The sequence below is a fragment of the Sarcophilus harrisii genome, chromosome 4 (genome assembly GCF_902635505.1).
Source record: "Sarcophilus harrisii chromosome 4, mSarHar1.11, whole genome shotgun sequence".
Taxonomy (NCBI): Eukaryota; Metazoa; Chordata; class Mammalia; order Dasyuromorphia; family Dasyuridae; genus Sarcophilus; species Sarcophilus harrisii.
In genome coordinates, this window is record NC_045429.1 from 279,191,360 (window position 1) to 279,215,013 (window position 23,654).

At 35.0% G+C, this 23,654-nt stretch overlaps 1 protein-coding gene across 1 annotated transcript in view; it reads right to left on the reverse strand.

The window, feature by feature from the left end:
- The window catches only part of C4H6orf89 (chromosome 4 C6orf89 homolog), a 41,867-nt gene extending 20,512 nt beyond the window's left edge, over positions 1–21,355 (reverse strand). The window contains exons 1-3 of the mRNA XM_031964960.1: positions 21,118–21,355; positions 8,233–8,440; positions 7,386–7,611 (exon numbers count right to left, since the gene is read on the reverse strand). Coding sequence (XP_031820820.1) covers positions 7,386–7,611; positions 8,233–8,440; positions 21,118–21,350 — 667 coding nt within the window. The 5' untranslated portion in view covers positions 21,351–21,355. The remainder of the gene's footprint in view (positions 1–7,385; positions 7,612–8,232; positions 8,441–21,117) is intronic.
- Positions 21,356–23,654: the final 2,299 nt, after the last annotated feature.

The window sequence follows — 23,654 nt, forward strand, 5'->3', positions numbered from 1 at the left end:
AAAATGATGAATGTTGGAGGGGATGTGGGAAAACTGGGACACTGATACATTGTTGGTGTAACTGTAATGGAGATCCAACCATTCTGGAGAGCAAATTATGCCCAAAAAGTTATCAATCTGTGCATACCCTTTGATCCAGCAGTGTTTCTACTAGGCTATATCCCAAAGAGATCCTAAAGGAGGGAAAAGGACCTTTATGTGCAGCCCTTTTCATAGTGGCAAGAAACTAATGGATGCCCATCATTTGGAGAATGGCTGAAAAAATTGTGGTATATGAATATTATGGAATATTATTGTTCTATAAGCAACGACCAGAAGAATGATTTCAGAGAGGCCTGGAAAGACTTACATGAACTGATGCTAAGTGAAACGAGCAGAACCAGGAGATCATCATTGAGGGCAACAAGATTATAAGATGATCAATTCTGATGGACATGGCTCTCTTCAACAATGAGATGATTCAAACCAGTTCCACTTATGCAGTGATGAAGAGAGCCATCTACATCCAGAGAGACGAACTATGGGAAGAGTATGGACTACAACATAGCATTCTCACTCTCTCTGTTATTTGCTTGCATTGTTTTCTTTCTCAGTTTTTCTTTTTCTTCCTTCTTGATCTGATTTTTCTTGTGCAACAGGATAACTATATAAATATGTATAAAATATTGGCTCTAACATGTATTGAATTACCTGCCAGCTAGGGGAGGGGATGGGGTTAAGGAGGGGAAAATTTGGAACAAAAGGTTATGCAAGGGTCAATGTTAGAAAAATTACCCAAGCATATTTTGTAAATAAAAAGCTTTAATAAAAAAAAAAAGTACCTAAAATTTCCAGACCTCTAACCCAGAAATCACTGTTAAGCATAAACAAGAAGGAAGTGAAAAACAGAAAGGTATCACACATACCAAAATATTTATAGCAGCATTTTTTTTTTTTTTTTTTTGGTAAAAGCAAGAACTGAAATCAGGTGAGATGGTCATAGACACTAAGGACAAGCTGGGTACATAAATATAACATTATGATTGTGCCATAAGATATTCTGAATGTGAAGACAACAGAGAGAAAGTATTTTAATTTTGTTGTTTATTTTGTAATAGTATAATGATCCCTAATCCAAGTATTTAGTCTCGATCAGCCTTAAACCCATTAAAGAACCCTGACTACCTCAAAAAGTTATGGCTATCCCCTCACTCTTGAGAGTTTTAGAAAAACAATGGTACAGTAGACTACATGAGATTTCTTCCAAATATGCCCCAAGAATCCCCTAAATATCCTGGTTTCCAGAACTGCTAAAAATCCTAAGGCATCTCACTGCATTGTATAAAATTCTCTTATTTCTGGCATCTCCTAGCCCCTTCTCAGGAAAGCAGTACAATCCAAGAGTCCTGTACCTCATCTTCAAAATGCACAATTCCCATGCATTCTCCTTTAACTCAAGTGCTTCCATACACAATATATTCTTATTTCTTTCTCTCAGAGGTATTCAGAATTCAGAAAAATAATGAATTTTGAAATACACGTTGGGAAATGTCAAGGGGAAAACACTACAATAGTCTAGGAAAAATAAGAAGCCATTTCAGATCAAAAGAACCCTATTTCAATAGTCGAAATTAGTTCTACACAGGTGGGTAGGAACTTATACTCACTTAATCATATCCAGAAAAAAGGTTTAGATTCAACTGAAACTGACCCAAAGGGGCAAAACACATGGTGAGACTTAATACCAAGAACTAGAACTTTGTAGACTGTAGTTTGAGGTTACTGTAACTCAGTATCTCAAATTTAATCCTATTTACTATGACCCAAGTTTTTTCAAGTAAAAGAATTTCTAATACAAGAAATTTCTTAAATTATTCAGGAAGATTTCTCTTTTCTCCCATATACTACCCACACATGCTTTAGTTAATTAAAAGGGCCATTTTCACCAACCAGTTCAAAGTCATTTCTACATCAAGAATGGGTAAGGACTCCCTTCTAGCCTTTGAAGTAAAATTTTAAATTTGTTTTCTTCAAAAAGCACTTTCCTATTAGCAACAAGCCATCAAGCAAATTCACTGATCATGAAACACAGCTCTTGTTTCTGATACTTTATAAATATGTATATATTTATAACTACATATAATTATATATAATATATATAAAATAAATACATAGATGTATTTATATATAAAGTATATATATACTTTATAAAGATGTTCCAACTTATCAACTGCAAAACTAAATTGTGGTCCCATATTCCTAAATCTCACCAGGATAAGGAATTCATTTTTACTGTCAATAAGGAATTTTTAGAAAGTCCCAAGACCAGACACAGGCCAGAATAAAATTTTAGAAATGAAATCATTCTTCTCTACACACTGCCTGATTTGGAGAAAAGTAAAAGACAGGGTCTTGGGGGCTCAATAACTAAGACTCAGGCAGCTGAAAAGAACTCACTGGGGCTGGCTGATGATGTACTAAACAACTAAACTTCTAAAATTTCAGGTTAACAGGACAAGACACATGCAGAATAATCTAATGACATACATCCAGAAAGCAAAAGCTTTTGTTATAGAATAAAATATTGTGGGGATATAGGAGGTCAGGAAGGTAAGAATGAAATGTCATTTATATCTTTACTGCTCAATGTTAGAAGCCTTAGACAGAAAGTTAAATCCATAGGGAGGAAGACAGAAAATAGTCTGGATCATGTTCAACCCAAACTAAGACATCTAAAAGAATCCACAACCAGTTTAAAAAAAAAAAAAAAAAAAAAAAAACCTTCATAAAGAGAACTTGGAGATGGGAAGAGCAGACAGGACGTGGCCAGAACTCTTCCTGGCTTCTCTCAGAATCAACACTAGAGCAAGCTTCTGAAGGGAGCAACAGAATCCACAAACATTCAGAGTATAATAATTTTCCAACTCAAGATATCTTGGAAGAATTTCAGGAAAGGTCTGTTTCAATTCAGCAGGGGGAAATGCAGCCCAGAGCAAGTAAAGCAGGGAGGCCCAGTGCTGGGAATTTAGCCAGAGAGTCTTTAGACAAAAATATAGCAGCATTGGCTACTTTTGTCCAGGTTCAGAAGGCCAGTTGATTAGCAGACCAGTTGTGAGACCTCCAAGGCAATTACAGAAGGCAAATTGTCAAGTCCATGAACCCCAGCATGACAGGTTTTTGGCCAGGTTACTCAGCGCAGAGGGGAACCCTGCAGCACCAGCACTAGCACAGTTAAGTGAGAAGTTCCCGTCACCCTTCCAGAGGAAGCTCAGGACAATCTCCTGATTGGCCTGGGAACAGACCTAAATCTTTAAAAATGAGCAAGAAAAAAAAAAAGAAGCAAAAAGAGTTCTAACCATTGAGAGGTATTATGGAGAAAGAGAAGATCGGAACATGAACCCAGAAGAGGATAGATAGCAAGGCAATATGCCTTCAGGTGACACCTCAAAGGGGATATGAAGTGGTCTCCTATTCAAAAGGCTCTCTTGGAAGACTTCATAAAGAATTTTAAAAGAGAGAAGAAAAATGGGGAAAAGAAATGAGAGCTTCACAGGAGAGTTATTAAAAGTTTTTGGGGAAAAGCCAAAACATTGGAAAAGGAAGCACAGAAATTGAAGAAAACAACTCCTTAAAAAAAAATAAATTTGGCAATATGGGGAAAAAATGGCAAAGAAAACAAGCTCTTAAAAAGTAAATTTGGTGAAATGGGGGGGAAAAAACTCCTTAAAAAACAGAACTGGCAACATGGGGGAAAAATTACTGAACAAAACAATTCCTTTAAAAATATAATTGGCCACATGCAAAAAGAGGCAAAAAAGCTAATTGAAAAAAATAATTCATCAAAAATTAGAATTGGATTGATCAGTAATGAATAGATACAGCTACACCCAGAGAAAGAACACTGGGAAATGAGTGTAGACCACAACATAGCATTTACACTCTTTCTCTTACTGTTTGCTTGCATTTTTGTTTTTCTTCCCAGATCATTTTTACCTTCTTTCTAAATCCAATTTTTCTTGTGCAGAAAGATAACTGTATAAATATGTATACATATATTGTATTTAACATACAGTTTAACATATATTGTATTTAACATATAGTTTAACATATTTACATGTATGGGACTACTTTACTTGCTCTGGGCTGCATTTCCCCCTGCCCAATTGAGACAGACCTTTCCTGAAATCCTTCCAGGGAAGAGGTGGAGGGAAAGAGGGGAAAAGTTGGAACAGAAGTTTTTGCAAGGGTCAATGTTGAAAAATTACCCATGCATATGTTTTGTCAATAAAAAGCTATTAAAAAAAATTAGAATTGGACAAAATGGAAGTGAATGACCCAATGAGACATCAAGAATCAGTCAAAAAAATTTTTTCTTAAATGAAAATAGGAGAAAATGTAAAAAAACCTCATTGAAAAAACAGATCCAAGAGACACAATCTAAGAATTTTTGGCCTCCCTGAAAGCCAAGATGAAAAAAAACAAGCCTGGACATTATCTTTCAAAAAATCATCAAGGAAAACTGCCCTGATATACGAGAACCAGAGGATAAAATAATTATTGAAAGAATACACCAAACACCTCCTGCAAAGAGATCCCAAAATGAAAGCTCCAAGGAATATTGTAGCTAATTTCAGAATTATCAGATCAAGGAGAAAATACTGCAAGCAGCCAGAAATAAATAATTCAGATATCAAGGAGCCACAATCAGGATTACCCAAGCCTTAGCAGTTTTCACATTAAAGGCCTAGAATATGATATTCAATGAAACAGGGGTTTTTCAATCATTTCTAATGAAAAGACCAGAGCTGAATAGAAAATATAATCTCCAAATACAAGGCTCAAGAAGAGCATAAAAAGTTAAACAGAAGGAAAAAAAAACTTTGTTTTTTAAAGATTAATTAAAATATTTATATCCTACATGGGAAGATGATAACGTGTAACTTTTGAGAATTGTATATTTGTCAGGGCAGTTAGATGGGGTATACTTAGAGAGGGTAGGTTTAAGTTGACTTTAATGTGATGATAAAGAAAAGAAATAAAGGATAGAAAGGGGAAAAGGGAGGTAAAAATGAGGTAAATTACATCACATGAAGAGGCACAAGGATATGAAGTAGCAACTAGTAGACAGTCAGAGGGATTTAAGGTTCATCCACAGATTATGGGCTTGCTCTGAAGGATTGAGTATCTTCAGATGGCAGGTTGAATCAACCAAAATAATCAAGATCTAGCTATATTCAGTCAGGGCTGGTCATTACTGAGCTCTAGCTCCACATCACCAACCACTGCCCCATAAGTATTCAGACTCAACATGTTCAAAATGTTGCATTATCTTTCCCCTAAAGTCTAATCTCTCTTCTTTATTTTCCTGTCTCTGTCAAGGGCCCCACCAATGCTTTAAATTCCAATCAGTTGCCAAGTCATTGATTCTACTGCCACAATTCCTCTCACTTCTGTTCCCTTTTCTCCACTTAGCCACCATCCTAGTTCAGGCCCCAAACAGCAAACTCTTGCCTAGCCTACTGCAAGAGCCTCCTAACTGATCTCCCTCCTTCAAGCCTCTCCCCTCTCCAAGCCAGAATTCTGACAGCTGACAGAATGAAAACTGCTCAAAAGGATTCAAAGGTTCCTGTAGTCTCCATGATAAACTATAAACTCCTTTGTTTGCCTTTTAAAATTCTTCATAGTTTGGCTCTAGCCCATCTTTTCAATCACACAAGACTCCCTTTCCCAAACTACAGCTTAACTGATGTAACTCATAGACAATATTCTATATCTGAGGCCAACCTGAGCTTCAGTTTTCTTTCCTGTAAAATTAAGGTGAAAATACTCACACTGCCTATACACAAGGTTGTTGAAAAGAAAGCACCTGAAACCTTTAAAAGCTGCAGAAATATTTATTGTTATTATAATTTATCTCATTTTCAAGAAAAATGTCATAAATCATGTTCTCTAAAGAAAGTTAAAGAGCCGTTAGGTGGCACAATGAACATACTGGTCATGAAGTTATGATTTATTATCAGTAAATATTTGATTTATATAAGCTAGTATAGTATCTCACATATAGCAAGAACTTAAATGTTTATAATAAGTTATTCTCTCTCATAGATACGTTGTCATCAAGAATATGTTTCTTAAACTCAACTAGCTGGCAAACCTTTATTTTTTATTTATTTTTTTTTAATAGCCTTTTATTTACAGGATTTATACATGGGTAACTTTACAGCATTAACAATTGCCAAACCTCTTGTTCCAATTTTTCACCTCTTACCCCCCCCCACCCCCTCCCCTAGATGGCAGGATGACCAGTAGATGTTAAATATATTAAAATATAACTTAGATACACAATAAGTATACATGACCAAAACATTATTTTGCTGTACAAAAAGAATCAGACTCTGAATTATTGTACAATTAGCTTGTGAAGGAAATCAAAAATGCATGTGTGCATAAATATAGGGATTGGGAATTTAATGTAATGGTTTTTAGTCATCTCCCAGAGTTATTTTTCTGGGCATAGCTAGCTCAGTTCATTACTGCTCCATTAGAAATGATTTGGTTGATCTCGTTGGCAAACCTTTATTAAAAAAAACAATTATTAGTCCCATACTGAGAGATCTCTAAGATGTATAAGTCTAAGAGAAATTGGACAAAATAAATATATACCAAGTAAAGTCTGCAAATTATAAATCCTACATGGACAAGAATTGTCACCAGGACAAAGCAGACTAAATCAAAGCTATGATGCCTTCAGTAAATCAATCAACAACCATTTATTGACTATGATAATTATGTGCTCAGAACATATATGTGTAGGATAGTAGACAGTCATGAACTTGAGTCAGAAATAACTGCATTCAAATTCCAATCTGACATTCACTAAGTGAACACAGGACAAATTACTTAATTTTAATGAATTTCAGTAAACTCTTTAAACTTATCTTGGGCAGCTGATTAGCACAGTGGACAAAGCATTCAACTTGGGAGTCAGGAAGAGTTCACTTCAAATCCTGCCTTGGATAATGACTAACTGCCTCAGTTTCCTCATCTGTAAAATGGGGATAATAATAGCACCTATCCCTCAGGGAAACTGAGAATCAAGTTGAGAAAATATAATATACATTTTAAGGTGCTATAAATGTTAGTTGTTCTTATTATCTACTGAATTATAAATAGTTTTCTATCTCTGTATGTGGCACTCCAATAATTACAAATTCATACATTATTGATGATGTACCCAAGACTATAATAGAGACTAATAAATATGTATAAAAATATGGTACAGTCAAATCTTTACTTTCTATGGGCAAATATTGGAATTAATAGCAAAATTCCCAATTTTTTTTTTCTTTTCAATTCATCTGGCATGCAGAAAGAGATTTAGCTAATAAGTAAATGTGACATTCTACCTGGATATCCATCGTCACTTGGGGGCTCATTATAATTAGACAGAGGAACAAATTCCTTATTTTCAAGCATATACTTCTTGGCAATGGGTAGGGACAGCAGCCTGATATGATGGATCAGAGAGCGCCAGGTGTGAGCCCCAGAGAGCGCTGGTTCAGGTGGTAAAGGGCTATAGGGCTGAATCACAAAGTAGGCAGTAAGCAGGGTTAATCCCAGCGTGATCAGGACCTAAAAGAAAGAAAAAAAAAACCACCCATAATTATTGATATAGGATCTTAAACAAATTATCTTAGAGAGGTTTATATTCAGAGTATAATCAACTATTGTAGATAACATTCATTTGGAAAACAGTAGTAATTACTTAATTCTTGCCATACAATCTGTTTTGAAAGAAGGACTTCACAACCAATGTCCCCATGATCTCTCCCATGAAATTCTCCCTCTCAAGTCCCAAGAAAAAATATCTAATAAGTTGCTTGTGAATGATACTAGAGGTCATCTTCAACAAGTAGATTATCAATTGTTAATAAGAAGGATAAATTTAAATCAGCCCTGATAAGCCTTTTTTTTTTTTTTTTTTTTAAAAAGACAGACATTACTTTAACTATTGAATATTTCATTTTAAGGTTTGATTCTGGACAAATTTGTATCACTATTTGCAAGAAGCCCCAGATAATCAAAAACACGAAGCTTTCAACTGTTTCTAAACAAAGCATTCAGACTTACTAGGAGATTGGATAAGTGACCTATACTAGATTACCCAAAGTCAATCAGCAATAGTATGGTAAAGTATTTAGAGAAGAATTTATGATCTTTCTATAATACTTCCAAATTTGAACATATCTTTACCTTGTAAGCAACCATGAGCAGAGGATGTCGGGGTGGTCCCCTCTGAGGTTCATTCTTCTCTAGCAGCTGTTTGATAAACTTTTCAATTGCTTTCTCTGACATTCCACACTGATGTCCTGTCTGCCTCACTAAATCGATGGTCTCTGAAAGTTTATCATAGATGCTGAGCTCATTGGCAGCAAGATCCATGTCTTCCAATATAAAATCCCTACAATATAAAACCAATTAAAAAAAAAGTTTTCTAGATGTTGTTTATGCTGGGCTGCCTTTTTAAAAATTCAATGATACTAGTTAAATACAAACACTTCCCAATGGACAAATTCCCCTACAAAGTACATTCTGCAGTTAACGGCATAATTTCAACTGATAGTACCCATGTCACTTTCCAGGTATGTGGAAAGTGTATCTCAATTGCTAAGGGAAAGGAAAATATGCTTGGATTTTGATAATGTGCTACCAACACTGTCTTTGGTAGTTGATCTTAATTTTGTAGCCCCTTAATTTTAACTTTTATTTTCAAAGTGGTAGTTATTACATATATATTTTTTTGGATCTGTTTTAACTCTGGATCAGTTCATGCAAATCTCATGTTTCTATGAATTCTCAGTTAACATATCAGCTCAATAATATTTTGCTACACTATATACCATGTTTGTCCATTATATATATTTTTAATGATGGGATCTCTGGATCAAAGGATATGAACAAGTTAGCAACTTTTCTTGCCTGATCACTAATTTTTTTTACCATTATAGTTGAACCAATTCAAAGTTTCAAAAACAGTCTCTGCTTTCAAGGAGTCTCAGTCTAATGGAAGATAATATGTAACATATATGTACAAATATCACATATAATGGATAAACTGAAGATAATCAGCACACGGAAGACACTAGCAGTAAGGGGTAATGGAAAATAAGGGAAGATGTTAGCTGGGACTTGAAGCCAGGGAGGCCAGGAGATATAGATGAGGAGTGAAAAGATTCCAGGTATGGAGCAGAATGAAATGAAATACCCAAAATAGAGAGGAATGTTTTGCACCAGGAACAAATGTAAAGGGATCAGTGGACTGTAAATTATGTGTAAAATAGTGTATACACTATTACACATACATAAACACATATGGTTAAAACTAAATGATTTCAAACTGTGCATACCCTTTGATCCAGCAGTTTCTCTACTGGGACTATATCCCAGAGATCATAAAAAAGGGAAAAGGAACCATATGTGCAAAAATGTTTGGAACAGCCCTTTTTGTAGTGGTAAGGAACTGGAAACTGAGTAGAAACCAGTCAGTTGGGGAATGGCTGAATAAGTTATGATATATGAATGTTATAGAATATTATTGTTCTGTAAGAAATGATTAGTAGGCTGACTTCAGAAAGGGTTGTAGAGACTTACATGAACTGATGCTAAGTGAAGTGAATAGAACCAAGAGAATATTATACATAGCAACAAGATTATGTGATCATCAACTGTGATGGACAGGGTTCTTTTCAACAAATGAGATGATACAGGCCAATTCTAATAGATTTGTGATGGAAAGAACTATCTGCAACCAGAGAAAGGACCATGGGGACTGAATGTGGATCACAACATAATATTTTCACCTTTTTTGTTGTTGTTTGCTTGTTTTTTTCTTTCTCATTTTTTTCCCCTTTTGATCTGATTTTTCTTGTACAGCATGAAAAATGTGGAAATGTTTAGGAGAACTGCAGATGTTTAACCTATATTGGATTACTTGCTATAAAGCAATTTTGGAGGAAGGAGGAAGAGAGAGAGGAAGAATTTGGAACACAAAGTTTTGCAAAGGTGAATGTTGAAAACTATCTTTGCATATATTTTGAAAAATAAGAAGCTATTAGTATAAAAAAATGAGCTAAAAAAAAAAAAAAACTAGATGACTTCTAAGTTTTCTTCCAGCTCTACTAATCTATTAATCTGATCAAAAGTAAATTAAGTAATGTGGAGAGTGCTTTTGATTAACTGGTATGATTATTTAGCTCCATATTGAAGGATCCATAAGATTGAAACATCTAAAAGAAGTCATGGTAATTCTATAAAATAACAAGTCCTACAGGGTAGAGAATAGTCACAGGACAGTTCCTTTTTAATCTTGTCATGTGTTTCTCCCAATAATAGAAGAAAAAAAAGATTATTAATATTAAAGATAAAACTGACTAAAACACTTATTCAGACACACACAAAGAGGGATATTACACAAACTTTTGGCTGGTGGTACTTTCAGGTTACATTCTTCAGGCTTTTCTGCAAACATGATTTCTAAACATAAAAGGGCACTTTGTACTTTTCTAAGTTAAAGAAGAGAAGATAGGAAGGAGTAAGGAGGGGTTGCTTTGGGATAGGGTCCCTTTTCTCCAAAAAATAGAACAGAAGGCATCACACAAAAAAAGCACGGTAGCTTTGAAAGCTACTTGCTGAAATTATTCTAATTATCATAAAAAAGCAAGATTTATATAAGAGGTTCTCAGTTTCATATACACTCTCATTCCACAACATAAATGAAAAAGCTCATTTCATTTGGTGTGTTCATTTAAAAAAAAAAAAAAAAAAACACTTAAAAGATCATAGATCTAATATTTCTAGTAAACTGATTTCACTTGCCTCTACATAGTAGTGATTTCAAATATCATTTCACAGCAGAGTAAGAAGCAAAAAAATCTAAAATGCTAGGATACTTACATATGTACATACATAAATACAGTTAGTATAACACTATTTTTATATCGGAAATAAAAAAGTCTAAAAATGAAATTTTCCTTTCTTCAAATGAAAAAGATTTTTACATTTACCACTATCCAGAATGCAAAACTGTTATATACTAGTTAAAAAACAGCTACCTAAGTTGTGGCTGAAAATATATGAATGTAAAGGAAACTATTATCTTGTAAAAATAATATGAAGAATTCAGTCATGTGACAAAAATGATCTGAGGAAAAAACCAAACAGAACCAGAAGAATAAGTGTAATAACAACTTTACAGATCAAGATAACTGTAACAATCACAAAACTATTAAATGCACAAAAAATTAAGATGGATTTTCAGAAACAAGAGATCATTACTATCTTGTTAAAGGTAAAATATTTGTATTTTGTGGTTTAGCAGTCTGCAAACCACAGACAATTTGGGTTACATCATTTCTAATACCTCTTGGTTTTTCTATCTGAATATATATTTCTGTTCAATTGAAATAACCCTTATTTTGAAAGGAAGAAGAGAAGGAGATTGGGAGAGAGCTGTTACTGTTCATTTTGTTGGTTTTATGCCAAGACATACACTAGGATAAGTATCTCCTAAGAGATACTATTTAATAAACTAACCAAGAAAATGTCTTACATTTATATAATTTTCATCCAAAAATACTTTATATCAGCTTGAAATAGTAAATTTATATGAGCATATGAGCAAGCTGTTACAACCATTAAGGTAGAAACTATTTCCAGTTTGGTAGTAGCAAATAAGGGGCTTAATAGGTGAGATACTTATTTACCTTCCCTTTTCCATGTGTATTCCCCTACCTTCTGCTGTTTGCTTTCTCAAAGTGGCAAAATTCCCTAAATTTCTAAATTGCATGTTACTTAGCTTATTACCCCCAAAAGCCAATAGGCTGTTATTTGTGAACTCTCAGATTTTCATAAAGCACATGGAAAAGGGAAGGTAAATAAATACCTCACTTATTAAGCCTTTTATCTATCCTAATGGTTGTAACAGCTTGCTAATATGCTTTGTTTTTTTGAAACTACAGGAACTGAGCAAAAGGGTCAGATGGGGCACAAAAGTAATCACAGGTCTGACAGACAAACCACACCTCTAGTTTTCATTTTAAAGTTCAGAAATGAATGGTATTCTTTGATTTAAAATGAAATATATAAATATAACCATCCAGATAATCTTAATTTCTTTTTCTTTTCTTTTTTTTTCCTGAGACAACTGGGATTAAGTGACTTGCCCAGGGTAACACAGCTAGGAAGTGTTAAGTGCTCTAAGGGCAGATTTGAACTCAGGTCCTCCTGACTTTAGGGTTAATGTTCTATCTACTGTGCCACCTATTTGCCCAAAATAATGTCAATTTCTAACACTGATAAGCTTGATACTGACTATTCACATTACCTAAGGCATTAAGTATCTGTTTACCCTTAAAAACTATTCATTTGAGAGGAAAAAAATTAAAGTATATTTATACTTTATATATATCTATATATTTATATTTAATAAACCAACCTATATTTATTCTCCCTCCCTCCCTCCTTCCTTCCCTTCCTCCCTCTTTCCCTTTCTTCCCCACTCCCTCTCTCTCTCTCTTCACTATAAACTTTAATATTATAATTAGTGCATTAGCCTGAGAATCAAGAAAACTAAACTCTTAACTCCAGCTCTGGAATGATTATCTATGGAATACAGAAACATAAGAGGATTTTTTTTTTCCTTTTAGGGCAAAAGAGTTCTGTTAGTTAAGGGGGAAAGGGGAAGGAGGGTACAGGATATAAGAAGGAAGGGTAGAGTTCTCAAAACTGTCTGACCATAGGTGTTATTATTGTGGCCCCACTCCCTTCTCCCCATTGACTCTTGGTACAAAGTCCTGAAAAAGTCTTAAGAAAAGGCACCTAGTACACAAATATTCACAGTGACATTATTTGTGCTTAAAAAAAAAAAAAAAAAACTAGAGGAAAATTTACTCTGCTGTAAAATAGAATGAACACAAAAATTTAGGAGAAACATGCAAAGACACAAAATGAAGCCAAATAACAATACATATATAATGACAACAAAGTAAGCAAAGCTAAAGCAAGAAAACTCAAGTCAAATACAACAGACAATGCTGGCAATTCATTATCAAATACAAAGCAATTCTTGATCTCTTAGCAAGTGATAAACGACAACTGTATGGAATGGCAACTACAAATCCAGCATTAAACAATTTTACTTAATTTTATGTGTTGGGAGAGTGAGGAAGGGGTTTTTTGAGAAGAGTCGTGTCAAAACAAATTATTCAAGAAATTTTTTTTTAAAAATTTAAATTAAAAGTAGAGTAAAAAATAACAATGTACTAGATAAGTTTTCATTGCTTAACTTTATAATTAATAACAATATTTAATATTAACACAGAAATTTTTTTTAAAACCACAGGCAAGTGTTTTTGGCAATAGCCAACCAGTCAGAATTATTTTTACTAATTAAAAACAATGAAATGAAACATAAGATTAGAAAAAATAGAAAATTAATAACTTGCAAGAGAATCGTAGATGCAAACACAACAAGGATTGTTAACAATCCCTTGCTTGCATTCTATAGGAGGGATCCAATATGTAGACAGATTAATATATGTATATTGTTCCAAAAATCTCAGTGCAGTTTTAAGCTTTCACAGTACTAAGACTTTTGGAATATACTATACATAATTATTTGAAACAACAAAGTAATTAGATACCCATCAATTGAGGAATGGCTGAGTAAATTATAGTATATGAAGGTAACTGAATATTATTCTTAATATTCTTAAGAATTCTTAAAAATGATGTTCTTAAAAAATGATGAAAAAGCTGATTTTAGAAAGGCCTGAAAAGATTTACAAGAACTGATACTGAACAAAACAAGCAGAATCAGGAAAACACTATCCATAGCAACAGCAAGGTTATGTGACAATCAACTATGACAGACTTGGCTCTTCTCAGTAGTTTAGTGATCCAAGACAATTCTAATAAACTTTGGATGGAAAGGCCACCAACCACATGCAGAAACAGAACAATGAAAACTTAATGTAAATCAACACATGCTATGGTCACCTTTTTTTTCCTTTTTCTTCTTTTTTTCCCCCTTCTCTCATGGTTTTTCCCTTTTATTCTCTGATTTTTCTCTCATGATTCATAAAGAAATATATAAAAAATGAATGTATATGTATAACAAAAAAAAACCTTTTACATATAACTGAGGAAAATAAAAATTAAAAAAGAAAAAGAAAAAAGTGCACTAATAAATGGGGGTGGAGAGTGGGAAACAGTTTAGGACTTGGGAGCATATCAACTAAGTCTTGAAGGAGGTCAGGGATTCAAAGAAACAATGATAAAAGTACACATTATAAGGATAGAAATTTGGGGGTGAGAATAACTGGTCTCAACCTCCCATATCTGAAATGTACTTTTATACAGTTGCAGGGGATAAAGAGAATGTCAGATGGAGAAATGCTAACTGAGGTAGATCATGGAATATGAAATAAGTTTAGGAAAAATATATATGGAATATTCTGAAAAAATAGGCTAAAATGATAAATTGAGGATGATGTTAAGGGAATAGAAGTCAAGAGAAAGAGAAGATTTAGGGGGAGATAATCCTAAATTCTCTCTTTTTAAAAAAATTTTGGGGGGGCTGAGGCAAATCAAACCACTCTCAGAGCCACCTAGTTGCCCCTCCCTAAATTCTCTTTTGAATATGTTAAATTTAAAGCATCTAAAGGAATACAAGTGGAGGTTAATTGTACATAATTGATAATGCAGGTGTAGAGTTCAGGGGAGATGAGGGCTGGTTAGCTATGAGATTTATCAGTACTGAGTCAGTTGAAGCTGATGAATTGAGAAATATACTTAGGAGGCAGCAAGAAGAGCAATTAAGTCTCTGAATTTGGAGTTAGTAAGGCTTGTACTCACATCCTAGACACTGTGTGACCAGGGCTAAGAGCTAATCTCTCAGTATTCGTTTATTTATGGTTAAAATTAATCTAAGTGACCTTCCCAAAGTCCCTTCCAACTCTAAACTTTATGCTTAAAATAAGGGAAGATGACTTATGACATAGCCTTGGGACACACATAAAAGAGATGGGATATAGAAGATGATAAAGTATAACAAACACAAAAGGAATAGACTAGGAAAAATTACCAAATCAGAGAAAAGCAAGGTCATGAGAACCACAGGAGGATTCAAAAAGAGTCTATAACTATTAACAACCATATCAAAGGATGCTTCTAATCACTAATAAGGTGGTTTTGGGTTTTTTTTTTTTTTAAATCTTGAAATTTCATCTCAAACCTAGCAAATTGGCAGAGTTTACAAAATACAGGATTGATGCTGGATTTGTGGAAAGAAGGTCCCATTCATCCATTGTTGGTGAAACCCTAAATTAGTATAATCACTCTGGAAAGCAAAAATGGAATTATGCAAATTATGCAAGCTAATATGCCCAGACTATAGAACTCAAGAGATTATAGTGCTAAACACACATCCTCACTGGTTACTGAGAACAAGAAAAGCTCCATATACAATAAAATATTTATAATGGCACTTTTTATGGTAGTAAAGAATAGCAAACAAAATCAGAAACCATTCCCAAGTCAATGGACATCAAACTATAGTACATGAATATAATGGGGGCTATAAGAAATAATATAATTATTATATTATCTAGATTCACAGAAAATACTTTCACAAATGACTGCTGTCAGGAAAGCAAAGCCAAGAAAACAGTATATATACTGACTACCAAATGTAAATCAATATTGTAAAAATTATAAAAGACAAGCTTGACCCCAAAGGGAAATGAGAAGATACCACTTCCCCATTCTTTGCAGAAGAGGGAGATGCCATCCAGTAACAAGGAATATTACAATAACATCAGATTTTTTAAATGTATTAAATTAGCTTTGCTGAATTTCTTTAAAAAAAAAAAAAATCATTATAAGGGACACCTCCTGACTGGGGAAGAGGAAGAGGAAAGGTAAAGGAAGAAATTAGATGGGTGTAAAAACAAAAGATATGAACAAAAATCTATTCTTAAAAAAAGTTTTCCACAAGAGAATGGCAAAATGTCAGACACTTCAATTCAAGAATGCCGAAGCCATAAAAAACAACTATTGGTCTATTAAATTGTGATCTAAGTCCTTTAAACCTATTATGGGAGTCCCATCCAGTATGTTAGGTGCTCTGTCTAGATTTCTTGACATTGCATGGATACCAACAGGTTTTATGGGCTTTCTACCTCTCTCATTACCTCATTTAAAATATTAAGATTTGCCTAAAACCCCGAGTGATTGATTTGTCCAGGGGTCACACAACTAAAGGAGAAGTCCGAGGACAGGAAGCAAATTTAAAACTGTCTCGATGATGGAAAAATATTTTGTGTAATTTATGGATTCAAGTTAACCTGGAAGTAGTTTCTATTCAGACCTATTCTGATCACTAATTTTATCAATGACTTTGTAGAAATACCCATGGCATTACTGACAGCACTGAATTGAATCTTGAAGTACTTGGTAATATTCAACCAGTGCCCAGTCTCCAGAACAAGGGAGGTCGGTCAGTGTCCTGTATTCTGTAACAGCCATATCACAGAATAACAAAGTATTATGTTTAGTTCTGGGTACCAGATTAAACAACAATGAGACACAGAACTAGATTCAAAAAAAGGGCAATCAAGACATTAAAGAGACTCAAATTTCTGTGATATGAGAGAAGACTAAGAGCAGATATGATCAATGCTGTTAAAATCTAAAAGATTATCACATGGGGAAAAAAGAATTAGACTTCTGTGAGATGCCTGAAGGCAAAACTAGGATATAAATGGAAGGAAGACAGATTTTAGCTTACTATAAAGATAATACACTGAATAGAAATGGAATCATAATGGCCTTTTTTTTTTTGTTTTTTTTAAATACAATGAATTCTCTACTGATGTTCAAATGGACTCTACTTCATGGAAGCTCTGTAGTCCTTTGGTGGGAAATATGAAGATTATTGGTTAAGAAAATCTAAGTAACTTCTAAAATCTCTCTCAATCCTTGTGTGAGCTGAGGAGGCATTATGATTCAGAAGAAAGGGTACTTTCATTGGAAGTCAGAAAAGATTTTATCTCTGATCTGGGAAAAATAACACTGGACAAGGCACTTAACCTTACATTACTCTGTAAGATGAAGATTATACTTTTTCTCCCTATTTCATAAGGAAGTAGTGAGGAAACTGTTTTATAAATATTGAAGCCCCTTAGAAATATAAACTACTCTTATTCTATGAATATAGTAAATATGTTTTCCTTCTGCCCTTCACAACCTTTTTTATAACCTTGAGATGGCATCTTTAATCCTAATTTAATTCTAATCCTTCTACTGAAGAATCAGGAAGAGCTGAGTTCAAATCCTCTGTCTCATACTGGCTGTGTAATGCTGAAGCAGCATCACATATTCAGCGTTCCAGTTAACTCTCTCAAGACCCTCCATTATACAACAGATGTAGGCTCTGCTTTGGTACAGAGAATTCCTTTTATAAGAAATCCAAATACTGACGAAATCACAGATTCATAAAAAAATAAAAAATCATTACCTAACTTAATGAAGGAAGGCTTTACCATTCTACCATCAATATCAATATTCAACGTGTTCAGAGGCAAGTATAGTTTATAATTATAAAGACTGAAACTAAGACTCCGAAGACATTGGTTCAAATTCTGGTTCTACTAATAAGTAGGAGACCTTAGGAAAGGCACCTTTCTGATTTAGTTTGCTTAGCAAAAATGAAGGAATCGGAATAGATAACTTCCAAAACACTCTATATCTAGAAATCTATGATCCTGTGATGTCACACTTAAGAGACAACTCTAATAGGACTTTAACATGACACAATATTTCACAATGATCTTTCCATAAAATAAAAATAATGCAATGAAAAGCAAGGAAATATAGTAGAAAGAGAACTAGATTTGGAGATAGAGGACCAACACTCAGTCTTAATTCTCCTAAGAGTATGACCTCATACAAAATACTTAACTTCACTAGACCTTGGTTATCTGTAAAATGAGGGTGGACTAGAACAAGGATTCTAACAAATCAAGCAATTTGGGTGTTTTTTTTTTTAATTCGGATAATTGTATTTAATATAATTGCTTTTCTCTGTGATTTCATCTATTTTATGTATTTAAAAACATTATTCTGAGGGACCCAGAGGAGGGCCATGACCCCCCAAAAAGGCTAAGAATTCCTGGCCTAGATTATCTCTAAGATCTGTTGCTGTTGTAAATTTTATGATATATGCTCACAGACATCTTTAACTTCAGATAAAAATGCCTTACATTTTGACAGTTCAGGACTCATGTCCAAAATTTCAGGAATTTGACTAAACTTTTTTTTATAAGTATTCAAGCTACTTTAACCTTTCATCTATAGTGGTTTTTCATTTGTCTATTTCCAAATTATTTAAGTTCCCTGGTCTCCTTTTCATTATAGCATATTGTGGTTAAATAAAAAAGCTGGCCTAAAGACCAGGAAGACCTTTATCCACATTCTACCTCTGACACATACTGGCTGTGTAACCCTGGACTGGGATTGGAAGAAGTACAGACTTGCAAAGGAAATTTTCTTCATCCGGGAATTTCTTATACCAAAGAAAGCAGAGATCCAGACCCTTTCTCTCTCCTAATTGAAAACATATAAGGCATGAAAAAAAAAATGGAAACTTCCCCCAATAATTCACAATCCAGCTATGGATTGTATAATACTTGTTCTAATTCTTTTCCAGTCTAATTTTAAGTCATCAGTATTGCCCTTAAAGGGAAATAGAATATCAAACTGTTTATACTCAGAGAAATGTTATTCTGAGATGTTACTGGGTTTTAAAGAAACTGTGCTAGTGACCCCCAAATTCTGCAGATTTAGAAAGGGATACTGGTTGATTATGAACATTCAAATTCATTTACTGAGTACACTCTAGTAGTCTATTCTAGAATGATGCCTGCTTATAAAGGTTGGGATATATTCAAAGGATATGCTCAAATTAATTTTAAGTGCCTCTTAAACCATTGCCTCTAATAGTATATTCTTCCAATTTTAATCTGGGAACTACTAAATGTAACTTCTCAGGATCCTTTGCTGAATCTTGATCCATGTATATCACCTGCTAACTGTGAGAAGGCTCTTCTCTGTTATTATTTTACTATTATTTCACTGTTATTACTGTTATTACTTAATACTTAGTTAATACTGTTATTATTTTGCTTAGTGATCTAATCAGCTCCCAAGAATTCAATTATCATCTCTAAGCTGATGATTATCAAAACTACTTATCCAGTTCAATTTTTAGGCTGAATTCTAGTCTTAGATTGATTTCTAAATGTCTATTGCATATCTTGAACTAGATAGTTTGAACTGGATGGATCTTTATTTAGCCTTTAATCTTTAATTCAGTACAATCCTAAACTTATCCTTCCCACCCAAACCACCCCTTTCCCCAAATTTCCTTACTACTAAAGCACCATATGCTCCCAATCACAGCTTTAAAAGCTAGGTGTCATCCTAGACTCCTCTAACTCTATCCATTCTCCATATCCAAACTGTTGCCGAAGCTGTTGATTTCACCTTCACGTCTCTCACATATGCCCACTCCTCTCCTCTGACACTGTCACCAATCTGGTTCAGGTCCTCCTCTCTCAAGCCTGCACCATTTTAAATAACCTGCAGTGGGTCTGCCTGCTACAAAGTCTATCCACATTGATCAATACTCCAAGGCACTGTCAAAGTGATCTTCCTAACGCGCAGGTCTGATGATGTCACCTTCCTGCTCAATAAACTCCAGTGTCTCTCCTATCACACACATGCAGGATAAAACACCAAAGGAATTCTAAAGTGCACCCTCCCTCCCAAGCTTCACAATCTTCTGAACGCTTCAGAGCCCTCCCACCCCGAAAGTATCCTAGAATCCAGCGACAGGCTTCCTTGCAGCTTCCCATAGAAGATACTCCGTGGTCTGACCGCAGACATTTTCCCTGGCTATCATTCCTGCCAGAATGCTCTCCTTTCTCATCTCTACCTCCCTGGCTTCAAATTCCAACTAAACCCCACCCTCATCAGGAAATCTTTCCCAACTCCTCTTAATTTGAGTGCCTTCCCTCTGCTGATTATTCCTAACTTATCCTGTATAGAGTTTGTTGGCATATAGCTGTTTCCATGCTGGTTCCCCAATATGGACTGGGAGCTCCTTGAGAGCAGGGATTACCCTTTTTTGGTAACCCAAGCACTAAGCCCAGTTCCCGGCACAAAGAAGGCGTCTTAAATACAACATATTTGGCAGGTGTAAAATATTAGCAAATTTTAAGTTTTATCTTCTAAATGAATCACATTCTATTCCCAGATAAAATCAGATACATCGTCTAGATAACGTACATAAATCCACACTGACCAACATATTGGTCAGGACTGTCATTTTAATAATTATGGGGAATTGAATTTAGAGAGCTGCGAACCCCCACCCCCCTCCTCAATGGGAAAAAAAAAAAAAAAAACACCCAGACGTCCTGGAGAACACATTAAAATGTAAACTTCAACACAGTCACCCATGGATCTGCTTTGTCCTGGCTCTGGAGTCTCCAAAGGGAACACAAGAATAGCACTGATCCTATACTTTTGCTCTCCACAGCAGAGGGAAAAAAGGATGGTAGAACAACAACCCCTTTAGAGGAAGCAAATGACAGCGAGGAGGAAAAAAAGAAGGAAGGGCAAGGGTATTGGGGAAAGCTGTCAGAAGGAGGGGGAGGGGCGGCCTGGGCTGCAGGGGAAAGACTGCAGAGAGGGGGAGGGAGGTCGTCGGAGGCTACAGGGGAAAAGGGAAGCAAAGCTGTTAGAAAATGGGGGAGGGGAGGGGAGGCAAGGCTGACGGGGGGGAGGGGAGGGAGAGCCGTTGGATGGGAAAGGGGGGAGGGGCAGGCTGAGCAGGGTCAGAACGAGGCCTCGGAGGAGGGGGAACGACAGCAGAGGGTGGGGGGGGCGGTTTCTCTCCCCCATCCCCCTCTCCCATTTTTCTCTCTTTCCCACCCTCCGTCGTTACTGCCCTCTCCTCCCCCACCCCACCCCCAACCCCTGCATAGCGCAGGCCCCGCCCCCGGCGGTCTCACTTACATACAGAGCCCCGCTTCACCCCGCGCCCCCGGGGCTGCCTCCTGCCTCGGGGGACGGCGGGAACCTGGAGAGATCGCCCTGGCCGCTAGGCTGGGAGGCCCGCCCCCCCAGCAATTTCCGGCTTCCCTGAGGCTTCCGGTCGCGCGACCGGGATTCAGCCACCATTCCCCCCCCCCCGACCCTCCCTTCTTCCGAACTCTCTCTCCGTCCCCAGCCGCCAACCGCCCGCACATTCACGGAAACGCAAAATGGCTTCTTGCGTTAACGCCACGCCCTGCGGGTTTGGGGGGAGAACTGCGCGTGCGCAAGCGACCACCCTCCCTCTTCTCTCACCTCCCCCTCAGGTGGAGGCCTCAACAGGGGGGTGACAGTTGTGGAGGTGTGGACAGAAGCGGTTCTAGTAATGAGGCTAAAATCCACCAAAAGCTGTGCCCCGGCTCCGGGGGGTAAACGGTTCTCAAAAGCGGAATGGGAGTATTAACAACTGCATAAAAGAACGGCCAGAAGCGGTAATAATAAGAGAAGTGCAAATTAAAAACAATCCTGGGGTCTCTCATCAAGCTCTGCAAACTGGCAAAGAAGGGCATACTGAATGCCGGAGGGATTGTGGCAAGACATACACCGATACGTAGTGAGGGAGCTGAGAACTAGTACAGTCATTTTGAAAAGCAATTTGGAATTGGGCTAGAATGTTCATAACCTTCCATCCAAAGATTCTATTACTAGGTTTATATATATGTATATGTATATATGTATATATAAATAGGATCTCATTAGATCCTGTATATATATTTATATATATAAATAGGATCCTATGTATATATTTATATATATACATAGGATCTCATTAGATCCTATGTATATATTTATATATATAAATAGGATCTCATTAGGTCCTATGTATATATTTATATATATATAAATAGGATCTCATGAGATCCTATATTATATATATATATAAATATGATCTCATTAGATCCTATATATATATTTATATATATAAATAGGATCTCATTAGATCCTATATATATATTTATATATATAAATAGGATCTCATTAGATCCTATGTATATATTTATATATTTAGGATCTCATTAGATCCTATGTATATATTTATATAATAATAGGATCTCTATATAAATAGGATCTCATTAGGTCCTATGTATATATTTATATATATATATATATATATATAAATATGATCTCATTAGATCCTATATATATATTTATATATATAAATAGGATCTCATTAGATCCTATATATATATTTATATATATAAATAGGATCTCATTAGATCCTATGTATATATTTATATATATAAATAGGATCTCATTAGATCCTATGTATATATTTATATATATATATATAAATAGGATCTCATTAGATCCTATATATATTTATATATATAAATAGGATCTCATTAGATCCTATGTATATATTTATATATATAAATATGATCTCATTAGATCCTATGTATATATTTATATATATATATAAATATGATTTCATTAGATCCTATATATATATTTATAAATATATATATATATATATAAATATGATCTCATTAGATCCTATATATATTTAATAAACTAAGAAATTATGAATGTGATCATCTTGATAACACATGGAAACATGGAAAGATCGACATGAACTGATAACAGTGAAAAAGATAATTTATACAATGAGTATAGTAAGATAAACAGAACTGTACTCGCAAATCAAATGTGAATGTTGCAGAATTATAAAGAACAAGTATTGATTGAAAGAAAACATATGAAAAGAAACCTACTTCCCCAGAAGGGGAGGGTCCACAAGAATTGTACATTGCACTTATTTTCAGATTTTTTTTTTGTTGGGTTGATCAGTTATGGTGATTTTTTTCCTTCCTTTTCATTAATTTTTTTGTTTGTTTTTCATTTGACTTAAAAAATATTGTTTGTAATATGAGATGGGGAATGTGGGAACATGAGTTCAAATCCAGCCTCATATAGCAGTGTGACCCTGGGCAAGTTACTTAACCTATCTGCCTCAGTTTTCTCACTTGTAAAGTGAGGATAATAATAATACCTACTTCCTAAGGCTGTTCTGAGGATCTAATGAGATCATATTTGTAAAGTACTTTATTCCTTAGCTCTTTGCAAAGATCTTCCAACCTCATCACTTAACTAAAATTGTTCTATCCACAGTAATCAGTTTTAAACATTCTTTTATTATCTTCTTTTGTTTTTACCTCATTTATATTTCCCTCCTTTTATCCCCTTCCAGAGGGATACATTTGGACCTTGAAGAGACCATAAAATAATCTTATGATCTCTTTGAGGTCCAAATTCCCTGCCTCTAAATACATTTGACACCTTGACCACTCTCTTGTCTTGAATACTTTCTAAAATCCCTGGGGTTTTGTGATACTACTTTCTTCTGGTTTGCTTCTTATCTTGGTTTCTTTTATTTTCTTATCACCATTTATATCATGCTTTCCAACTATGGGAATTTCCAAGGTTCTGTCCTAAGCTCTCTCTTCTTTTTCTTCTAAACA